General features: G+C 41.5%; 2 protein-coding genes across 4 annotated transcripts; one reads left to right on the top strand and one right to left on the bottom strand.

Moving 5' to 3' along the window:
• Positions 1 to 28: 28 nt before the first annotated feature.
• On the bottom strand, positions 29 to 8223 carry LOC145228575 (uncharacterized). The gene is made up of 3 exons (XM_080093689.1): positions 6187 to 8223; positions 633 to 763; positions 29 to 254 (listed from the first exon to the last, which is right to left on the bottom strand). Exons 1-3 carry the CDS (start codon positions 7573 to 7575, stop codon positions 197 to 199), a joined length of 1578 nt encoding a protein of 525 aa, XP_079949815.1. The 5' UTR covers positions 7576 to 8223; the 3' UTR covers positions 29 to 196.
• Positions 8224 to 15389: 7166 nt separating this feature from the next.
• On the top strand, positions 15390 to 18667 carry LOC145228576 (uncharacterized). 3 transcript variants are annotated; one of them, XM_080093691.1, is made up of 5 exons: positions 15390 to 16447; positions 16707 to 16970; positions 17316 to 17449; positions 17631 to 17869; positions 18155 to 18667. In XM_080093691.1, the coding sequence occupies exons 2-5, from the start codon at positions 16791 to 16793 to the stop codon at positions 18403 to 18405; spliced, it is 804 nt and encodes a 267-aa protein (XP_079949817.1). In that variant the 5' UTR covers positions 15390 to 16447; positions 16707 to 16790; the 3' UTR covers positions 18406 to 18667. The 3 variants fall into 3 exon arrangements, 2 of the variants coding, with proteins under 2 accessions (XP_079949817.1, XP_079949816.1); XM_080093690.1 differs by having other exon boundaries at positions 17631 to 17905; XR_013860099.1 differs by lacking the exons at positions 17316 to 17449; positions 17631 to 17869; positions 18155 to 18667 and having other exon boundaries at positions 16707 to 16921.
• The last annotated feature ends 1574 nt before the right edge of the window (positions 18668 to 20241 follow it).

Here is a 20241-nt window from a genome sequence, read left to right as displayed (position 1 = left end):
ATCTAATGAATATTATCATTCAGGCATCCACATACAATTTTGTTTGTAAAAATCTACGACCTTCGCGTAAACCGTTTTCGATATTTTACCGACACACTGGTGCAAAATGAACAACCCAAACCGCTGGCCTTGTATCGAGTAAGTCACCTTTGAACAATTATTTTAAATCAAACCATTATTTAATAAACAAGTTGATTCAGTTTTCACATCGAAGGTGAAGCAAAAATCGAGTATCAACTCCCATGAAATGTCGCCTAATAAACAAATTGACAAATCATCCAAGACAAGACTTTAAATTTTGTAAAAAGCACAAATCTGCAAAAGTTAAAACCAAATATAGGCTATATACTTCTGTAATAGTATTTTTAATGACGATGTAAAATTTGCAATTTACAAACTTATAAAACACAGCGCCGCCCCCTTAGTTTTGCTTCACCCCACTAAACCCTGGAAAACATACGACAACTGCTTTGTTAGTTCTGCAACATAATTGCAGCATATTATCAGAGAGTTCGCTTGAGTATTTTTACTTCGTACACATTGTTCGCGTCGTGACAAGATAAATGTTAATGTTAAAGGTTTGTGCAGAAACTAAATGTCGATTGTGTGACATCGCAAAAGTTTGCACTTACCACCTCGAGAAACGTGACTTGCCTTCGTAAAACGTGCTGTCTTGACGTTTGTGGTTGGCCCAAGTCGGATGGAATAATACGTGTTGTCTGGTTGTGTATGTAAATGTCGAGTCGTAGTACCAAACCATTTCCTATAAGTAGAGTTTTCAAAAAAATGTGGTAAAAGTCTGAGACCCGCATGCAGAAACCTGCATTGTCGCACAGGGACACTCTAGCACTAAAACAATCACCAAAATAATGAAATTTTACGGGACAATATAGTAGCAAACGGTAATCAGGCAAAAAGAACTATTAAAATTATTTATCCCAACCTTTTCGCGTCACAACAATTTTGAAAATTTTGAACCTGTATCGGACCTCGGACTTTTCATTTAAAACACATCGGACTTTGGACTTTTTAATTCAAAACATTTTAATTCGTATAATTGTCGTGTCATATTGTCCCGGTCAAACTCGGTCAAACCTCACCTTTTTTCTACACAAAAGCTTGACCGGCTATAAACCTGTTTAAACCTGTTTTCTAATCACCACGATGGTCATATACTGGCTTAAGGCTATTGTTGTATCGCTTTTAACGTGTTAACAGTAACCCACGTATTACTTGGCCTCCAGCCATGTTATATGTGACACTTCTGTAAAGCAATTTAAAGAATAATTGCGGTTTAGAACTTAGTTAATCTTCTCGGGCGTACGTTTTTACAGCTCAGCTTGCATAACAACATTTGACCTGAGCGTTATAAAGACCGAGGCATCTTTTGTTTATTGTAACGCCAATAAACGAAGCGATACGAAAAAACTCAATGCGATAATAAAACAAACACAAAAAACGAAATCATCAGACCGATGAATTTCGGGCACGTCACGCCTGGCAACGCAGTGCCGTTACCCCTCGGGGTTGGTCAACAAGAGAAGAAGAAAGCCAGGGCCTTTACTCCCCGCCTTGGCGGATATGCTTGGGCCCTGCGAGAAGCGGCGCGAAGTGAAGAGAAAAAGGTAAAGACGTCACAAGTACCCGACATAAAAATCGTAGTACAAAAAAAACAAAACACGCACGCACGAAAATAGAAAACAAAAATAACGTCACAAGTACACGACATAAAAATCGTAGTACAAGAGACACGCACGAGAAGATAGAAAGCAAACGCAAAAGGGTCACGTGAGGCACGCGAGTAAAACAAAAACGGTTGAGAATTGTAAGGCAAAAAAACAGGGTCTTCGCTCCCCGCCGACGACGGATATGCATAGACCCTGGGAGAAGGGCGAAGAGGGAAGGTAGAAAGGCGCATTGCATACGCTACCGGTCTCAACCATTAATTTTAGGGGGAAGATCAGGATTAGAACCCGTGATCTGTTTATTACGGGACTTACGCCGTTACCACTAGACTATTCAATGGTAGTGGGCAACGGTTCAAAAGGGCTTTACTCGTGGGAATTATCTGGAGGGGGAGACAAAACACACACACACAAAAAAAAACTATACGGTTAAGAAAATGGAAAATACAAAGTCAGGGTCGTCGCTCCCCACACTCGGTGGATATGCTTGACCCTGGGAGGATGCGAAAAGAGAGAAGTAGAAAGCAAATACATGCAAAAGTATCGTATTTTATGAAACTGAGAAAACCATGTCGGAGTTTCTCAAAACGCGAGATCGTTTCGACGCGGTCCGGACACCGCTGCCTAATTTGAATAGTACGCATGGCGGACAAGTCGCCATGGTTTCGCCACTAGTCGTTTGTGGCGTGCATATATGCACATTGTTCAGGTACTCGGTGGAAGCGCTGCGGGCCTGCAGCAAATAAATACGATAAAAGCAAAACACAATTTGTGAAACAGGGTCAATGAAAAAAGAGTAACTGGGGATGTTTGATGTTAATCTATGACGCTCTCGGTTGTCTGTAAAAGTTGCGGATTAAATGGAAAAAAAAGGGGCGATACAGTAACGGAAAAAAAAAGGAAGAATTAATGCGAAAAATTGGCTGTGCATGCGAAACAAACAAAAAGACGAAACAAAATTAAGCAGATCGTCGAAATTGGAATTTATGCAAATTAGTTCCTACGGTTGGTTGAGATCGGATTTTTATGTGACAACCGGAGACGTCCCTAGAAGCGTTAGTCTGCTACACCGTCAAATCCCTGAGGTCTTGAATAATATCCTTATATGTTGTGTCAACCCTATTGTTTTCGACTGCAAGTCGATGTGCAATAGCTTTTTTAATGGTAGAAATTATGTGATGAGGTAAAATTTTTCTGTCTTCGTATTTTATGCGGTTTCTGGCTTTCCAGATGTGGTGCCGGGTGAGTGTAAAGATGTATACTAGGTGCTCTGTAAATATTTCAATGTTGGGTGGAATGATAAGTTTTATGATCATGTCTCCGCAGAGCGTGGTGTCAGTGTGTGTAATACGGTTTGTAAGGCGTTGTATGTAGTCCCGTACCGGGGAGAGTACGGGACACGAGGTGAAAATGTGAGTGGAGGTCTCTGGGCTCCTCCCACAGAATTGGCACAACGTGGTTGGGTCAAGAGAAATTTGAAAAAATTTGGAGGATACGGGTAGTACATCCCAAATAGTTCTGTAGTTGAACGACTTCATTGCGTTGGTGAGGATAGGGTGGTGAACATTGCCCCAGCGACGGTCGTGGGACGCTTGAGAGCCGCCCGCGCCAGGGATATTCGTTTGGGAACAGGTTATTAACCGATAAAGGGTACGGATGGATCCACGGACGAGTTGGTCAAAGGTTAAATTATATTTTTCAATAAGAGATAGGGTTTTACTATAGAAAGGTGAAGGACTAACAGCATGGGGATGGTTGTTGCGCAAGCGCAGATCAAACCGGTGGGAGAGCTGTAGTCCGATGTTATACTCGACCATGGCCATACCGGGGGAGGTTGGGGTGTCGTTCAATCTATGTCTACAGTAGGAAAATATAGGCTGCATAAAGAAAAGATCGCAGTAAAGTGGACAGTTCGCCACGTTGTAGCCTCCTCTGTCAAAAGGGAGTGCCAGAGTGTCAATGGGTATGATCAGTTTCATGTTGTTCGTCATAAACACCTCGCACGCGCTATTCACCCTTCGCCTAAGGGAGTTGGGGATAGGGTATGTCGAGGCCTGGTAAGTGAGTAGGGGTAAAAGTTTGGATTTAGAGATTAATGATTTGGCATTCCAGGTGAGTATGTACCGAGTGTGGTAAGTCATAGAGGAACGGAATGTGCGATAGTGGGCACGCCAGCTCTCGGTTACGCTACCGGCATTGCCAATAACGGTCCCCAAGAGACTGATGTGGGATGACGTCCACTCAAGAGGTGGTAAAGAAGCCAATGGGGGATTTGGCTTGGTAAAGAGGCCTTTGGATTTCGACACATTAAGTGCTAGTCCAGAGGCCGAGTAAAGGAGTTCGAGATGCTGGAATGCACGTGTAACAGAGTAGGGATGCGTCAGGGTGAGGGTTGTGTCATCGGCGTAACTGGGGCACTTGATCACGTGTCTCCCAGGTACGTCGATGCCACGGACGCTTGTGTCTGCCATAAGGGCTAGTGAGAAAGGGGTTGCGGCGATTAGGTAGAGGAAGAGACTCAGGGGGTCCCCTTGCCTCACTCCTCTACCCACAGTGAACAGCGGGCTTTGGTGTCCATTAACTAGAACGTTCGACTGCGCGTTTGTGTTAAGTGACTGAACTAGTTTTACAAAGTGTTCAGGGAAACACATTTTAGTCATAACCGAATAAAGCCATTCATGGTCAACTGAATCAAAAGCCTTCTCGAAGTCGAGCGAAATAATGAAAGCATCTGTGTCTCGCTCTATCGCATCACAATAAAGATCTCTCAGCAAAACAGTGGCGTCGGCAATTCGACGGGCGGGCGCAGCAAATTGTTGGGGGTGCAAGACCTTGTCCAGGAGCGCGCGCATGCGATTTGCCAGAATCTTGGTGTAGATTTTAAGGTCAGTGTTAAGCAACGAGATCGGGCGGTAGTTCTTCAGCAGTGTTGTGTCGTTTTTCTTATGGATTAGAGTAACTGTGCCACGTTTCATCTCGTCCGGGACGGTTCCCGACGAGTGTATCGTATTAATGACGTCAGTTAAATCCTGGCCAATGATACGCCAGCACGAGCGGTAAAACTCGACGCTGACGCCATCGGGTCCAGGGGATTTCCCCAACGACATTTGCATAATTGTGTTCAGCACTTCCTCAGCCGTTATGGGCTTACCTAGTGTATCATCATTCGAGTCAAGTTTAGGGGTGACGTGTTGCAGGAAGTGCTGCTGAGTGCTGTACATGTAGGGCGTTTCGTGTAAAGTTTACTGTAAAAGGTGTGGGCGATGTTAAGCATCTCGTTAGTGTTTTCCGTGTGGCGACCGGAATCATCACACAGTTTAACAATACCAGTATTAGATATATGTTCAGTGAAACGCTGAAAGAACTCCTTGGTACCCCGATCACCGCGGTCAAAACAGGAAGCTTGGGATTTTGAAATTTTGGCGCGAGCAGATTGTCGCTGGGTGTTGGCCGAAAGGCGTTTTAAAGAGAGGTATTCGGGGAGGAGGGTAAGGTCCCTTGCCAATTGCCCCCAAATAGCCGTAACCCTTTCCTCAAGCTGTTTGGCTTCCGTGTTTGCCTGTTGTCTGTTCTGTTGTGAGTGTGCTATGTTCATTAATTTAATGCGGTGTTTCATGTCGAGCCACCAAGAGAATTTATCCTTAAAGCAGGGAACCTGTAGCGTTCGCCACAAGGCCCACCTGCGTTCAAGTTCCTCCTGGAAGGCGTCTGTTGTGTAAGTGCTAGTGTTATTCTTCCAGATCCCCTTCCCCCTAGGGGGCCGAGGCTCTGTCCGAATCTGTAGTGTTATGATGTCGTGGTCTGAAAGTGAATTTTGTGTGCCAAATTCCGAAATGGGGTGCACATGAGATGAAATGTAAAATCTGTCTAGACGTGATTGAGTGTTATGTTGTCTACGTGTGTAAAAAATACGGTTGCCGTACAGCTTTCGGAAGGAATCCGACAACTGGAGGTTCTCAACAAGGGCGATAAGACCTGACAACTTTTCGTTACTACCACGTAAGGGGGGAAACGCTCAAGTATCGGGTCCTGCACACCGTTGAAATCACCGGCCAAGAGAGTGGGATGCCTCGAGTAGGTGTAGGTATAAAGGGATTCGAAGAAAGCATTCCTTAAGGGAGTGCTTTCGGTACGGTTAGGGGCATACACGTTTACGACGTGTATGATTGAATGGTAAAGTCTAATGTCGGCAGCCAAAATTCTACCGTTCCCATCCCCAGAGTGAGGAACAAAGCTAAGGGCGTTATGCTTTAGCAAGATCCCGACTCCGTTCTCCGATCGGGCCCCCGAAAGAGAAGACCAAAAAATGAGCATGGCCACACGAGCATTTAATGTAGCACTTTTTACAACCCGGGCAAGTTATGGCTTCTCCCTCTTTAGATAGAAGCGTGTCCTGCCCGCACTCACACGAAACGATATTGTGAAAATTTTCAAAACAGGCCCGCTTTCGGTCATCGCCAGAGTTCGACGACGACCTATCACGCTTATTAAGTACCGGTACCTTGTCCTCTCCGCTGGAGTCAGAGAGGTCTCTTGCAGCTTCCAAAAGGTCTTCGAGGATTCCCTCTTTCAGTTGGATTTCCTTCTCTTCGGCCGGGTCGGCCAATAAATCCACTTCTTTGTCTTCAGCCGGGTGGGCCAATAAATCCAAATCTTTGTCCAATAAATCCAAGTCCGGATCCTGTGTTGGCGGGGATCTGGGCCCTGTTTTCCCGCCGGTAGGGTCGGGGGCACCCGAGGTACCACCCTCAGGATCAGGTGTGGGCCCAGATTTCCGCGGGGTTTGCTTCTTTGTCGCCCCGGGTTTCTTGGCTGCGGCACCCGAAGTGCCTCCCGCGCTCTTCTTTGGTTTCCGCGGCGGGTTTCGTTGTGGCCTTGGGCCAGGAGGGGCGGGGGCACCCGAGGTGCCGCCCTCCGGATACTGAAGATCCTTTCCTTTGTCGGGGGCACCCGAGGTGCCGCCCTCCGGATACTGAAGATCCTTTCCTTTGTCGGGGTCACCCGAGGTGACGCCCTCCGGATTCTGAAGTTTCCCATTTTCGGGGGCACCCGAGGTGCCGCCCTCCGGATGCTGAAGTTCCTTGTTGGCCTCTGTTGTTAGAGGCTCCAGTGCCTGTGCAACCAGGGTGCCTGTCTCGGTGGCACTGGACTTCAGGGGGTTGGCATTCGCGTTGCCGCTTTTCTTTCGGTTTCGGCGCCCCTGGACCACCTGAAAACCGTCGTTCTTCTCCGCCCGCACCGGGGTGGAGGTAGCCGAAGGTAGAGGCGGGCCCTCGACCGCTTCCTCTACCGAGTTTTCGGGGGTGTTTTCCCGGCTTTTGAGTGCCTCGCACTCGTCACGCATGTGCCCAAACTGGCGACATACGAAGCACTGCGGTGGTTGGTTGTCATATTCAATGACAAAGGCCAAACCACCCAGTCTGATTTTCGGACCAATTGGGCTTTCCTTGAGGTCAACCGTTTTTGTGTCGAAGGTTCGTTTGCCATCGTACAGGCCCCAACGATCCTTGACCTTCTCGTGCTTCTTGACCTCTCCGTGCTTACGTTCGATGTAGGCACGGATTTCCTCGTTGGAGTACCTGGGTGGAACCTCCTTCACCCAAACCCGGGTCCACTCCGAGTCGTAGAGTTTTGCATACTCCACGTTGGGGTGCGACCCGAGTTTCCTTTGCAGCGTGCGCGCACCCTCCTTGGTGCGGCACGTGAAGTCCGTGAGCCCTCCACGGCGCTCGACGATGCCTTCGAGCTCCTGCGCCGGAAAGTTGACCTTTTTCAACAGTTCATAAATGAACTGTCGAGTCTTCCGGGCAGGAAACTTGGCTAGTACTTCAGTCTCCCGACTGAAAGGTGGAAGGTTGCGGCTTGCAACGACATTCCACGCCTTTGCCATGGTCGAAACTCGTTCAAGCGGAACGGTGAGTTTCGACGTTAATTCTCCTTCAAAGGTCGACCTTGCAGCAGGAAGGTTCGACCGTGACGTCACTAGGTCGAAATCGACTTCGACTTGCTGTGACGACGTATCAGCAGTTGGGCCGGCGCCCTGCACGCTGGGTGACCGACTGGTCCTTTCCACGCAAGAGCCCTGAAAAGGGCTGGGAGCCCCGGACGTTCGTCGGTCTGGGATGGGGGTGGGTGGAAAAAGCGGGCCGGGGTGTCGTGGGTGCTGGTGTTGAAGGTTTGGGCTCTGCCTTACCGGGCTGGGGTCGCGCTCGGGGGCAGGCTTGGGGGGGCACAGGCCTCGTGTCCACAAGGTGACGCACGAGGTGGCCGGGGTAGCAGGTGGGGAGTCAACTACCCTTTGTGGTGAACACACGGGGTAGTTGGGGTGAGAACGTTTGCGACGGCAATAGGAGTCCGCACAAACGTTAGGCCTAACAGGGTTGGAAACAGTAGATGGGGTAAACGCACAGGGAGCCGAAATGACTTCTATTCGCGCCAGTTCCACGTGTAAATCTATTGACTTAACTTGCTGATGGCACGGATAAGGGGCAATCAATATAATACTGATGCTTACCTTATTCACATAGAAATTTGCAATTTACAAACTTATAAAACACAGCGCCGCCCCCTTAGTTTTGCTTCACCCCACTAAACCCTGGAAAACATACGACAACTGCTTTGTTAGTTCTGCAACATAATTGCAGCATATTATCAGAGAGTTCGCTTGAGTATTTTTACTTCGTACACATTGTTCGCGTCGTGACAAGATAAATGTTAATGTTAAAGGTTTGTGCAGAAACTAAATGTCGATTGTGTGACATCGCAAAAGTTTGCACTTACCACCTCGAGAAACGTGACTTGCCTTCGTAAAACGTGCTGTCTTGACGTTTGTGGTTGGCCCAAGTCGGATGGAATAATACGTGTTGTCTGGTTGTGTATGTAAATGTCGAGTCGTAGTACCAAACCATTTCCTACAAGTAGAGTTTTCAAAAAAATGTGGTAAAAGTCTGAGACCCGCATGCAGAAACCTGCATTGTCGCACAGGGACACTCTAGCACTAAAACAATCACCAAAATAATGAAATTTTACGGGACAATATAGTAGCAAACGGTAATCAGGCAAAAAGAACTATTAAAATTATTTATCCCAACCTTTTCGCGTCACAACAATTTTGAAAAATTTGAACCTGTATCGGTCCTCGGACTTTTCATTTAAAACACATCGGACTTTGGACTTTTTAATTCAAAACATTTTAATTCGTATAATTGTCGTGTCATATTGTCCCGGTTGTGGGCACGCCTGCCTCGATGACGACTTGTTAAAGGCGGCTACAATGTAAACTATGATGTTCATTGCAAATTGTTTGGTGAGTCTGATCTTTGCATCTCAATAACAGCTGACTGATTAACAGCCACACAGGTGTCTCTTCTTTCTTTGTATTCTTGAATAACGTTAAAAGCGAACGTTTAAATCAGCTACAGATCCACATGGGATAAAATAGAAGACTCAAAAATAGTCTAAGAATAGACCCAGAATGGACCAAAAATAGACCCAGAATTCACCGGCGACAAAGTCGGAAACAAGCTATTTATAGTAGAGCAAAATATTGGCTATTGCGTGAAACCTTTTTTCCTTTAAGTTATAGAATTCATTTTATGGCAAAGGTGCAATTTATAAAGTCATAGCGCTCTCTAACCGAGCTGCTATGCTTCTTCTCAAGTACGAGCGGCTGTGTTCTACTTTAAACTTGAAACGGAAACGACAGTATAAACAAGAGGAAGTATGCGTAATGATGAACAAACACCTTATGTTTGTGCAGAACATTCTAGAATAACAAAATGACTCAAAATATCTTATGACTTGCATGAGAACGGAAATACCAACACTTGCATCCAGTTAAAAAGAGGTTAAACACTTCCCCTACATGCTGTGCAACATTATTGCAAACAACATGCTAACGTTAAACATAAACTTTGTGCACATTAATATTATGACCGCTACAAAAGCTCCCCCCCGAAAGGGTGTTAAATGTGTTTGGATGAAAAACACATTTCGAAATCCTACAAAATTTGCGTGCGACACTTTACAAGCGACAAAAAAACACTAAAACGCTGGGTGACGATGGAACGAAACAATTACTTTGCGTGGCAATGATAAATAATGTCATAAATTCTTGTCAAATATGGGTATTGACTCTGCAATTCTTGTAGTAGATATGGTAGTATGTGCGAAAACAGCAATCAATATAACAGTTAATATGTCGACAATCATAACATATGCAAATATAAACTAGAAAAAAATGGTATAATAAGTATGATGCGATATATATATATTTTGGGTAGCGAGACAACAGGGAAAAGAATGTAATGGTTTCATGCAAACAGTTAATGACATTCAATAAGATAGATATTGACTCTTCCCTAAAATTTTGGAAGCTAATCTTAACAGAAACGATGTATGAAGTTAAGTGAAAGAGTATATGTGAACAAGGTTGCTGTAGGCGTTAATCTATTTACGAGTAAGGGGCTGGCTAAAATGTTAACGCCGTGTGAAAAACTCAGTTAGCTGATTGTCGTCGAATGGCTTCCTGTTGATCTTGTTGTTGTTTGACGTCTGAGTTCATCTGTTTTTGTACTGTCACGTGTGTGATGACGTGGCCGGTACAAAAGGTGGTTAATAGCACTGCAAAACTGGTCATGGATATGACGATTGCAAATAATTAAGTTGGTGCCAATTGTTGCACGTTGGTACCCACTTGAGAGAAAGTATCGTTCGCTCGTGCTGGCTCATAATTTTGTAGGCTTGTAAATAGTAGGAGCTCGTGGCTCGAAATGTTTGTTTGTAGACTTGTGAATAGTTGGAGCTCGTGGCTCGAAATGTCTGTTTGTAGATTTGTGAACAGATGGAGCTCGATGCTCAAAGTGGTATGCACCATGCAGACAAATATGGCGTAGAACGACGTCGTGTTTCGGTTAGGATGCTTGTTTTCTTGGGTTTGGGCAATTGTCCCCAGCGTAACTGAGCTCACTTGTTTTTGACAGGTTGGTCGTTTACATGTAATATTTGAGTGTGGAAAATGTGTGATCTTATTAAACAGCTCAAACCAGGGAGTCAATACATATCATGCAGCGTGAGTAGCAAAACAAGAACGTTTCCGGCTCGACAAAACCGTTGACATGAAACGTGAAACATAAATTGACGGTGATACACACCGAAGTACACGTTTACAGTTTGACACTAGCAAAATATATATATCATTTTTTACTGAATTATAAGTTATATACACGCACACAGCTTAACATGCAACATACATCGATGAATAAACATAACTACTTTATCTTGAAAAGTGTTATTAAGCGAATAAAATATATATTTTACAACACAGAAAATTGTCAAGTGCAGATTTCACACGCATTTACTTAACCAAGGAAAAGATGTCAGTCGGCGCGATCGCGTGAATGCCATTTCCGTGATCCTGGTAGTCGAGTTGTTCCTCCTCTTTTGTTTCTGATTCCATTGGGATGTCGGTGGCGTTGCACATAACTAAAATGTCTGGTTGTGCTCGAACAGTCTCTGGTAAGTTCGGTCGAGCGTCAGGGCAATCTGTGAGTAACCCTTGTCCAGATGACGACTTGTTCGAACCGTTCGGGGCATAACTTTGTACGTGCTGTCCGAACCTTGCTCGTAAGGTACCAATTTGAAGCAACATCTGCCTGCGCTGGAAGCGAGCTCGGAAGGTGTGTAGCAACTCGTGGGCACCACTTTGTGGGCACGCCTGCCTCGATGACGACTTGTTAAAGGCGGCTACAATGTAAACTATGATGTTCATTGCAAATTGTTTGGTGAGTCTGATCTTTGCATCTCAATAACAGCTGACTGATTAACAGCCACACAGGTGTCTCTTCTTTCTTTGTATTCTTGAATAACGTTAAAAGCGAACGTTCAAATCAGCTACAGATCCACATGGGATAAAATAGAAGACTCAAAAATAGTCTAAGAATAGACCCAGAATGGACCAAAAATAGACCCAGAATTCACCGGCGACAAAGTCGGAAACAAGCTATTTATAGTAGAGCAAAATATTGGCTATTGCGTGAAACCTTTTTTCCTTTAAGTTATAGAATTCATTTTATGGCAAAGGTGCAATTTATAAAGTCATAGCGCTCTCTAACCGAGCTGCTATGCTTCTTCTCAAGTACGAGCGGCTGTGTTCTACTTTAAACTTGAAACGGAAACGACAGTATAAACAAGAGGAAGTATGCGTAATGATGAACAAACACCTTATGTTTGTGCAGAACATTCTAGAATAACAAAATGACTCAAAATATCTTATGACTTGCATGAGAACGGAAATACCAACACTTGCATCCAGTTAAAAAGAGGTTAAACACTTCCCCTACATGCTGTGCAACATTATTGCAAACAACATGCTAACGTTAAACATAAACTTTGTGCACATTAATATCATGACCGCTACAAAAGCTCCCCCCCGAAAGGGTGTTAAATGTGTTTGGATGAAAAACACATTTCGAAATCCTACAAAATTTGCGTGCGACACTTTACAAGCGACAAAAAAACACTAAAACGCTGGGTGACGAAGGAACGAAACAATTACTTTGCGTGGCAATGATAAATAATGTCATAAATTCTTGTCAAATATGGGTATTGACTCTGCAATTCTTGTAGTAGATATGGTAGTATGTGCGAAAACAGCAATCAATATAACAGTTAATATGTCGACAATCATAACATATGCAAATATAAACTAGAAAAAAATGGTATAATAAGTATGATGCGATATATATATATTTTGGGTAGCGAGACAACAGGGAAAAGAATGTAATGGTTTCATGCAAACAGTTAATGACATTCAATAAGATAGATATTGACTCTTCCCTAAAATTTTGGAAGCTAATCTTAACAGAAACGATGTATGAAGTTAAGTGAAAGAGTATATGTGAACAAGGTTGCTGTAGGCGTTAATCTATTTACGAGTAAGGGGCTGGCTAAAATGTTAACGCCGTGTGAAAAACTCAGTTAGCTGATTGTCGTCGAATGGCTTCCTGTTGATCTTGTTGTTGTTTGACGTCTGAGTTCATCTGTTTTTGTACTGTCACGTGTGTGATGACGTGGCCGGTACAAAAGGTGGTTAATAGCACTGCAAAACTGGTCATGGATATGACGATTGCAAATAATTAAGTTGGTGCCAATTGTTGCACGTTGGTACCCACTTGAGAGAAAGTATCGTTCGCTCGTGCTGGCTCATAATTTTGTAGGCTTGTAAATAGTAGGAGCTCGTGGCTCGAAATGTTTGTTTGTAGACTTGTGAATAGTTGGAGCTCGTGGCTCGAAATGTCTGTTTGTAGATTTGTGAACAGATGGAGCTCGATGCTCAAAGTGGTATGCACCATGCAGACAAATATGGCGTAGAACGACGTCGTGTTTCGGTTAGGATGCTTGTTTTCTTGGGTTTGGGCAATTGTCCCCAGCGTAACTGAGCTCACTTGTTTTTGACAGGTTGGTCGTTTACATGTAATATTTGAGTGTGGAAAATGTGTGATCTTATTAAACAGCTCAAACCAGGGAGTCAATACATATCATGCAGCGTGAGTAGCAAAACAAGAACGTTTCCGGCTCGACAAAACCGTTGACATGAAACGTGAAACATAAATTGACGGTGATACACACCGAAGTACACGTTTACAGTTTGACACTAGCAAAATATATATATCATTTTTTACTGAATTATAAGTTATATACACGCACACAGCTTAACATGCAACATACATCGATGAATAAACATAACTACTTTATCTTGAAAAGTGTTATTAAGCGAATAAAATATATATTTTACAACACAGAAAATTGTCAAGTGCAGATTTCACACGCATTTACTTAACAAAGGAAAAGATGTCAGTCGGCGCGATCGCGTGAATGCCATTTCCGTGATCCTGGTAGTCGAGTTGTTCCTCCTCTTTTGTTTCTGATTCCATTGGGATGTCGGTGGCGTTGCACATAACTAAAATGTCTGGTTGTGCTCGAACAGTCTCTGGTAAGTTCGGTCGAGCGTCAGGGCAATCTGTGAGTAACCCTTGTCCAGATGACGACTTGTTCGAACCGTTCGGGGCATAACTTTGTACGTGCTGTCCGAACCTTGCTCGTAAGGTACCAATTTGAAGCAACATCTGCCTGCGCTGGAAGCGAGCTCGGAAGGTGTGTAGCAACTCGTGGGCACCACTTTGTGGGCACGCCTGCCTCGATGACGACTTGTTAAAGGCGGCTACAATGTAAACTATGATGTTCATTGCAAATTGTTTGGTGAGTCTGATCTTTGCATCTCAATAACAGCTGACTGATTAACAGCCACACAGGTGTCTCTTCTTTCTTTGTATTCTTGAATAACGTTAAAAGCGAACGTTCAAATCAGCTACAGATCCACATGGGATAAAATAGAAGACTCAAAAATAGTCTAAGAATAGACCCAGAATGGACCAAAAATAGACCCAGAATTCACCGGCGACAAAGTCGGAAACAAGCTATTTATAGTAGAGCAAAATATTGGCTATTGCGTGAAACCTTTTTTCCTTTAAGTTATAGAATTCATTTTATGGCAAAGGTGCAATTTATAAAGTCATAGCGCTCTCTAACCGAGCTGCTATGCTTCTTCTCAAGTACGAGCGGCTGTGTTCTACTTTAAACTTGAAACGGAAACGACAGTATAAACAAGAGGAAGTATGCGTAATGATGAACAAACACCTTATGTTTGTGCAGAACATTCTAGAATAACAAAATGACTCAAAATATCTTATGACTTGCATGAGAACGGAAATACCAACACTTGCATCCAGTTAAAAAGAGGTTAAACACTTCCCCTACATGCTGTGCAACATTATTGCAAACAACATGCTAACGTTAAACATAAACTTTGTGCACATTAATATCATGACCGCTACACGGTCAAACTCGGTCAAACCTCACCTTTTTTCTACACAAAAGCTTGACCGGCTATAAACCTGTTTAAACCTGTTTTCTAATCACCACGATGGTCATATACTGGCTTAAGGCTATTGTTGTATCGCTTTTAACGTGTTAACAGTAACCCACGTATTACTTGGCCTCCAGCCATGTTATATGTGACACTTCTGTAAAGCAATTTAAAGAATAATTGCGGTTTAGAACTTAGTTAATCTTCTCGGGCGTACGTTTTTACAGCTCAGCTTGCATAACAACATTTGACCTGAGCGCTATAAAGACCGACGTGTTTCAAACTAAAAATCAGTCATCTAGAGTTACCTTAAGTTACCTTAAGCTACCTTAAGTGACTAGAGTACGCATTAGAATTGATGTCTCACAGTTGATTCGTGCGCGGTGACTTTTGTGTTGCGTGTTTAGCCGCAAGAGGCGCTTTCGTGGCATGCCTTATTGAAATATAATGGGGGAACGTTAAACCGGTTTGCGTCTTGTTAGGTTTGTTTAGGCAGCGATACTTTGTTTGTTTATTAGAGTCAGATATACGGAGTGTTTAATTGTCTACCCACTGGGTCAGTACAGATTTATACCATCGCTTGCTGCAATTAGTTGAACATTTTGGCTAATTAACATACTTGTTTAAACACCAATAGTGACTGTCCATTTATTGACCTAATAATGTGATGTGCTGCTAAACAGTCAGGTTGTATTATGTATGGTCAATATCACATGTTAATATTCAGTGGTAGTACAAGTTTTATCTTGTTATAATTTTTCATCTGTGTTTTAGATAAAAATTATTTCAAAATGTTTTGTAAGGTATGTGGGGTTTGGATTCAGTTATTTAACTTCTGTCCACATTGCTCATCACCAGTAATAAAGGATTTGCCCAGTGGATCTAACACTCCTGAATCAGCAACTGCTTCCCCAAGTGAATCACCATCTGGTACACCTAAGTTGCCTTCATTTCAAACATTTAAAGAGTTAAAATCACAAGAAAGGTCCAGTCTGTTATATAGGCCAAAAGTTAAAAAAATGAAGTTTGACAGAGTTGAAGAAGAAGTTACCATCACTATAGGTGTCATGTGTATCAATAAAGATGGGACTTTGTCAATTAAAAGAGGGAAAAATTTGCCATTAAAAGTTAAGCGTGGTGCCACTAGTGAGGAAATTTTTGATCATGCATTTAAAAAGCGCTGTGTTTGGGATAGTTTTTTTGAGAAGGAAAGACAATACCAATTGGTTTATCCTGATGGAAAGTTGGTTAAATATATACCTGGCACTGAAGAAAATTTTACTTTGATTAAATACAAACAAGAATTAGGAAAATCATTCTCAAGAGTAGTGTTGTACCTTGGTTACCAAGAAGAAGAAATTGATTCCACTTACACAAAAGCCAATACATCACTCAATGCTTCAAAAAAGTCAGTGGAAGAGCCTTCGACAAGCGCCACTTCAAAACCGGCAAACCTAAGGTGCCCCATTTGTAACATTCAAGTAGCAGCTGATATAATTGAGGTGCATGCCGACATGTGTTTAAGTAAAAAGGAAAACCATTTCACATGCTTTGAAAATGTATTTGAGACAATTGAGTGCCCCAGTGAAGAAGACGTTGAAACAATTGTCATATTGAATAATGAAGAAACGGAAACCGTTGTTAAAAATCTATTAAAAAAGGCCCATTTTGATGATGGGTATGTGCAAGTCAGCATAAGAAGAGGATTTGCCTTTGCCGACTTGCAAGTTTTTTGAAAAAAACTGGAATAGGAAAAGATGGAATCGTTCCTATCAGTTTGTGTATGTTGGTGAAGCTGGAGTGGATACTGGTGGCATGTCGAGAGATTTTTTTACAGGTTTGCACATACAGATTTTCTTTTTTTTTGTTGACTGGTTCATGTAGTTAAAATAAAAAGCTAAATGTAACACAATTTTAAATGATTATGCAAGTTATTGGCTTAGTGAATATTCTTATGGACCCAAAAGCGGTTTATTGCTTGATGGTGCACCACATACATGTATTTTTATGCTGATAGTTTCATCTTGTTGAATGCCTTACATGAAAATTTGCAGTACAATATTATTTCACTTTGGATTTGGTTATTTTTTTGGCAGAGGCACTTAGAAAAGTCAAGTCACAGTATTTCACTGGTGATGCAGATGAATTGGAACCTTTCTGTGGTTTAACAAGTGTGGTTGATGGTACTGCTCACTGCATTGGGCATTTGTTTGCTGCCAGCTTGGCCAACGGAGGGGCCGGGATGTGGATTTAAAAAAAAATGGATTTACAAATATTTAGCAGGAGGTCTAAATCAGGCAATGGCTGATTTGCCATCTAACCTGAAGGTCGATTCACCATATTTTGACATATATACACAAGTAAGAATTTGATTTGCATGGAAAAGTTCACATACTTTGTATAAGTCCCCTAGAACAATATGTGCATTATATTCAGTTACATTTCTGTTGCTGTACTAAGTTTGATAAAGGTTTTCATTTTCAGTCCTAGTTGAAACATTATTTTTACGAGTATGCAAAACTGTGTCAGTTTATCAATTTTGGGAATTGGTGCACCAGTTTATACAACCAACTTTTAGCTGCAATTGTGAAAAATAGTACAGTATAATGATTAGAATGTAAACTGTTTTCTATTTATTAGTTAACAGATGCAGTCTGTGACGATACAGTATAATGATTAGAATGTTAACTGTTTTTTTTTATTAGTTAATGGATGCAGTCAGTGATGATCAATTGAAAGAAATATTAACATCACAGAAAGGGTGTGAGGTTTTAGATGCAGTGGGGTACAGGGGTGACCCCACTAAAGCAAAAATGAATAAAAAGACAGATGTTCTTCAGTAAGTAGTATGTCTAATGCCGAAAACATTTGTTGCAAAGTTTAAGGTCAAAATTGTGTAGTATGTTTAAGTACACATTATAAACTGAACACTTAGGTTTGCACAGAAACAAACTAGATAGAGGTATATTAAATCACAACATGCCACTCTACTTAAAGTTATCAAATAACCTGTTTTGCAGATCTATTTTCATCAAGTGTGAGGTTGAGCCGTTGCTTCCTGTACTAGACTGCATTAGTGCTGGTTTACAGTGCAATGGCATAATGTCGATCATTCGGGAAAATCAGAGCCTATTTCAAGCTGTTTTCTGTAGCTCTGACCATTATTCTTGGAACAGTAGCAGATTTCTTGAAATTGTTCGGCCCATATTTTCTGAGGATGGCAGCAACAACAAAATAAAGGAAATCAATGTGCACAAAGGTTTTCTTGACTTCATAGATATGTGTTTTCATGATGGTTAGTGTTGTCTTTATTTTCAAAAGATAATGGTAAAATTGTTGGGTTGTATTTGACTGGCCTAAAACATAATATTTTTCTTATCCCTGTTGTTATAAAGTTAGTAAGTGTTTAAATGCTTAATCATTATAACATTGGAAGAAGTTTAGTTATTTATTTGTGTTATTTATGTGTACACATTACAGGTAGTGTGTATATTTGTGGTACTTAAGGTAACGTATTAATTGTTGTGAAATGTTTTAAATGCAGATTCAGTGATGCCTGCAAAAAGAGTGGTTATGAAGTTTGTAACTGGCTGTGAAAAAGTTCCACCTCTTGGATTGCCACAAGATATAAAAGTGCAGTTTGTGCATGAGTGCCCACCTGATTGTAAATGCTTGCCTACTGTTAGTACTTGTGCAATGTGCATTAACCTTCCTGTTCACATTATTACTTGTGAAAAGATGCAAGATGCATTTCGACAAGCAACTACATGTGAACTAGGATTTGGACTTGTGTAATAATCAGTTGTCTGTTTGAGAAGGCATTTAAATGAGAAAATTAATGATTTAGAAAGGTAAATAGGCACCAATACTATCTATTTAGTGACCTTATTGATGTTGCATGGTTACTTTTAAATGTAACTCTCATAATGTTCTTGTGTGGTTTTGGAGGGGACTATAGGGCTATAGTAAACCCTATCTTTAGGGGATTCATTTCGGGGATTTCATTTCGTTTTCTACAAATTTACTCGAAAATTGAAAATAAACATCTTCCAGGGAATCAGTTTGTTTTTGTAATTTATTTTAATGTAGTTTCGTACAATTAAAAGCATGAAAAACGTAAACAGTTCTAAACATGAAATGCCGTATTTTGTCTCTCGATCCTTCAACACACTTGCCATCTATTCATTTATGCTGAATTGACCAATAGGCAAAGTTGTACCTAAAAGGAGGACAGAAATTTTCCCACCACACTTATTATTTTCTTGATATTTAAATGCATGAGCAAGTCGAATTTATATTTTTGATACGCCGTGTAGCTCTTACTTGATGTCAATTAAAATGTTTGCACTGGAAAATAAATGTTTGCGTCAAAAAAATTGTTTGCACTAAAAAAAAAAATTGAAATTTTTTTTTCAATTGAACAAACTGAATCTGAAGAAATCTGAAGAACACGTTTAAAGACGGAATAAAAACATGAAACCTACATTAAATACTACCCAACAGCACAATAACAACCAAACTTAGTAATATAACACAAGGTAGGTGCATAAAACCAAACACACAAACTCAGTTTTGTCATTTTCCTGCTCTTAAAGCACTCAACTCAATGCAAGCATCCGACACGCGTGCAGTGTTAATAAGGCGTGACGGAAACCATAGTTGAACTACCATGTGAGTATACTATGGTGTAACACTGTCCTGGAATCAGGCTAGTTAGCCCACTCAGACTTTTAGTCAAACCCGTCAAAGTAACCGCTTACCAACCTAGACGTGACGTAATGACTAACGAAAACCGTCAGAAAGCGGAAATTCCGCTTGTGATTGGCTGAAAAAGCCTTGTTGTTTGAATCCGGAAACATCACTGATTTAAACAATGAAACAATAATTCAATTGCCTTACTGTATTGTCTATGTAAAATTCGTTCCTGCTTAATTATGTGCTTATACTGAAACAAAAGTTGAACCTTAACTTAAAAATTGTAAAGCACCGTTAATTAGCTTCAACGTTATAGCAACTGATTAAGTTAATGAGTGTCAAATCTTGACGACGACAGTTTGTTAGTGTTATACTGCAAGATAATACTGGCCAGACACATTTATATTTGTTTCACATCAAAACCTCATGGTTCTGTTGCGCAATGTACTGTCATACCAACAAACTGACAGCTGTCATATGAACAAACTTGAACCTTTGTTTAAAATCCTGTTCATTAATAAACCTTTGTTTAAAATCCTGTTCATTAACTTGACCTCCAGTCTAAAATATTGACAGCCTGCGAAATATGATGTTACTTTTTACCATTAGAGTGTAACAACTTCCCACAAATGTTTCAACAAAAAAGGCGGTTTGCAAAACATAGACACAAGCCCACCGTATTTGCAACAAATTTGCTTGAATACATATTTCAAAACCACTGTTTCGTACAGGTTATGTCACTGTGTAAGATTTGACTATTACTATCTTGACTTTCCCATGTTATTTGCCTTTAGATCTAGCCTATACTATGACAAGATTAAATGTTAATTTGCAAATTGTAAAACAAACGTGCAAACAATTACATCGCTTAACAAAATAATAAGCAGAAACAAAGTTGACACAAAATCTTATAAAACCTGACATAGTTAACTAAAG

This window comes from Phallusia mammillata, chromosome 5 (genome assembly GCF_965637545.1).
Source record: "Phallusia mammillata chromosome 5, kaPhaMamm4.hap1.1, whole genome shotgun sequence".
NCBI lineage: Eukaryota > Metazoa > Chordata > Ascidiacea > Phlebobranchia > Ascidiidae > Phallusia > Phallusia mammillata.
The sequence above is the reverse complement of the archived record's forward strand: the minus strand, read 5'-3'. Positions and strand labels throughout refer to the sequence as shown.

Excerpts from the sequence above, each read along its gene's own strand:
- LOC145228576 (XM_080093690.1), top strand. The coding sequence starts at position 16,791 with ATGGTACTGCTCACTGCATTGGGCATTTGTTTGCTGCCAGCTTGGCCA. Across the intron at positions 16,971-17,315 it reads ATTTTGACATATATACACAA|TTAATGGATGCAGTCAGTGA; the intron begins GTAAGAATTTGA and ends TTTTTTTATTAG. Across the intron at positions 17,450-17,630 it reads AAAAAGACAGATGTTCTTCA|ATCTATTTTCATCAAGTGTG; the intron begins GTAAGTAGTATG and ends CCTGTTTTGCAG.
- LOC145228575 (XM_080093689.1), bottom strand. The coding sequence starts at position 7,575 with ATGGCAAAGGCGTGGAATGTCGTTGCAAGCCGCAACCTTCCACCTTTC. Across the intron at positions 764-6,186 it reads ACTCCAGCGGAGAGGACAAG|GAAATGGTTTGGTACTACGA; the intron begins GTACCGGTACTT and ends CTCTACTTATAG. Across the intron at positions 255-632 it reads AAGTCACGTTTCTCGAGGTG|GCGACATTTCATGGGAGTTG; the intron begins GTAAGTGCAAAC and ends TTTGTTTATTAG.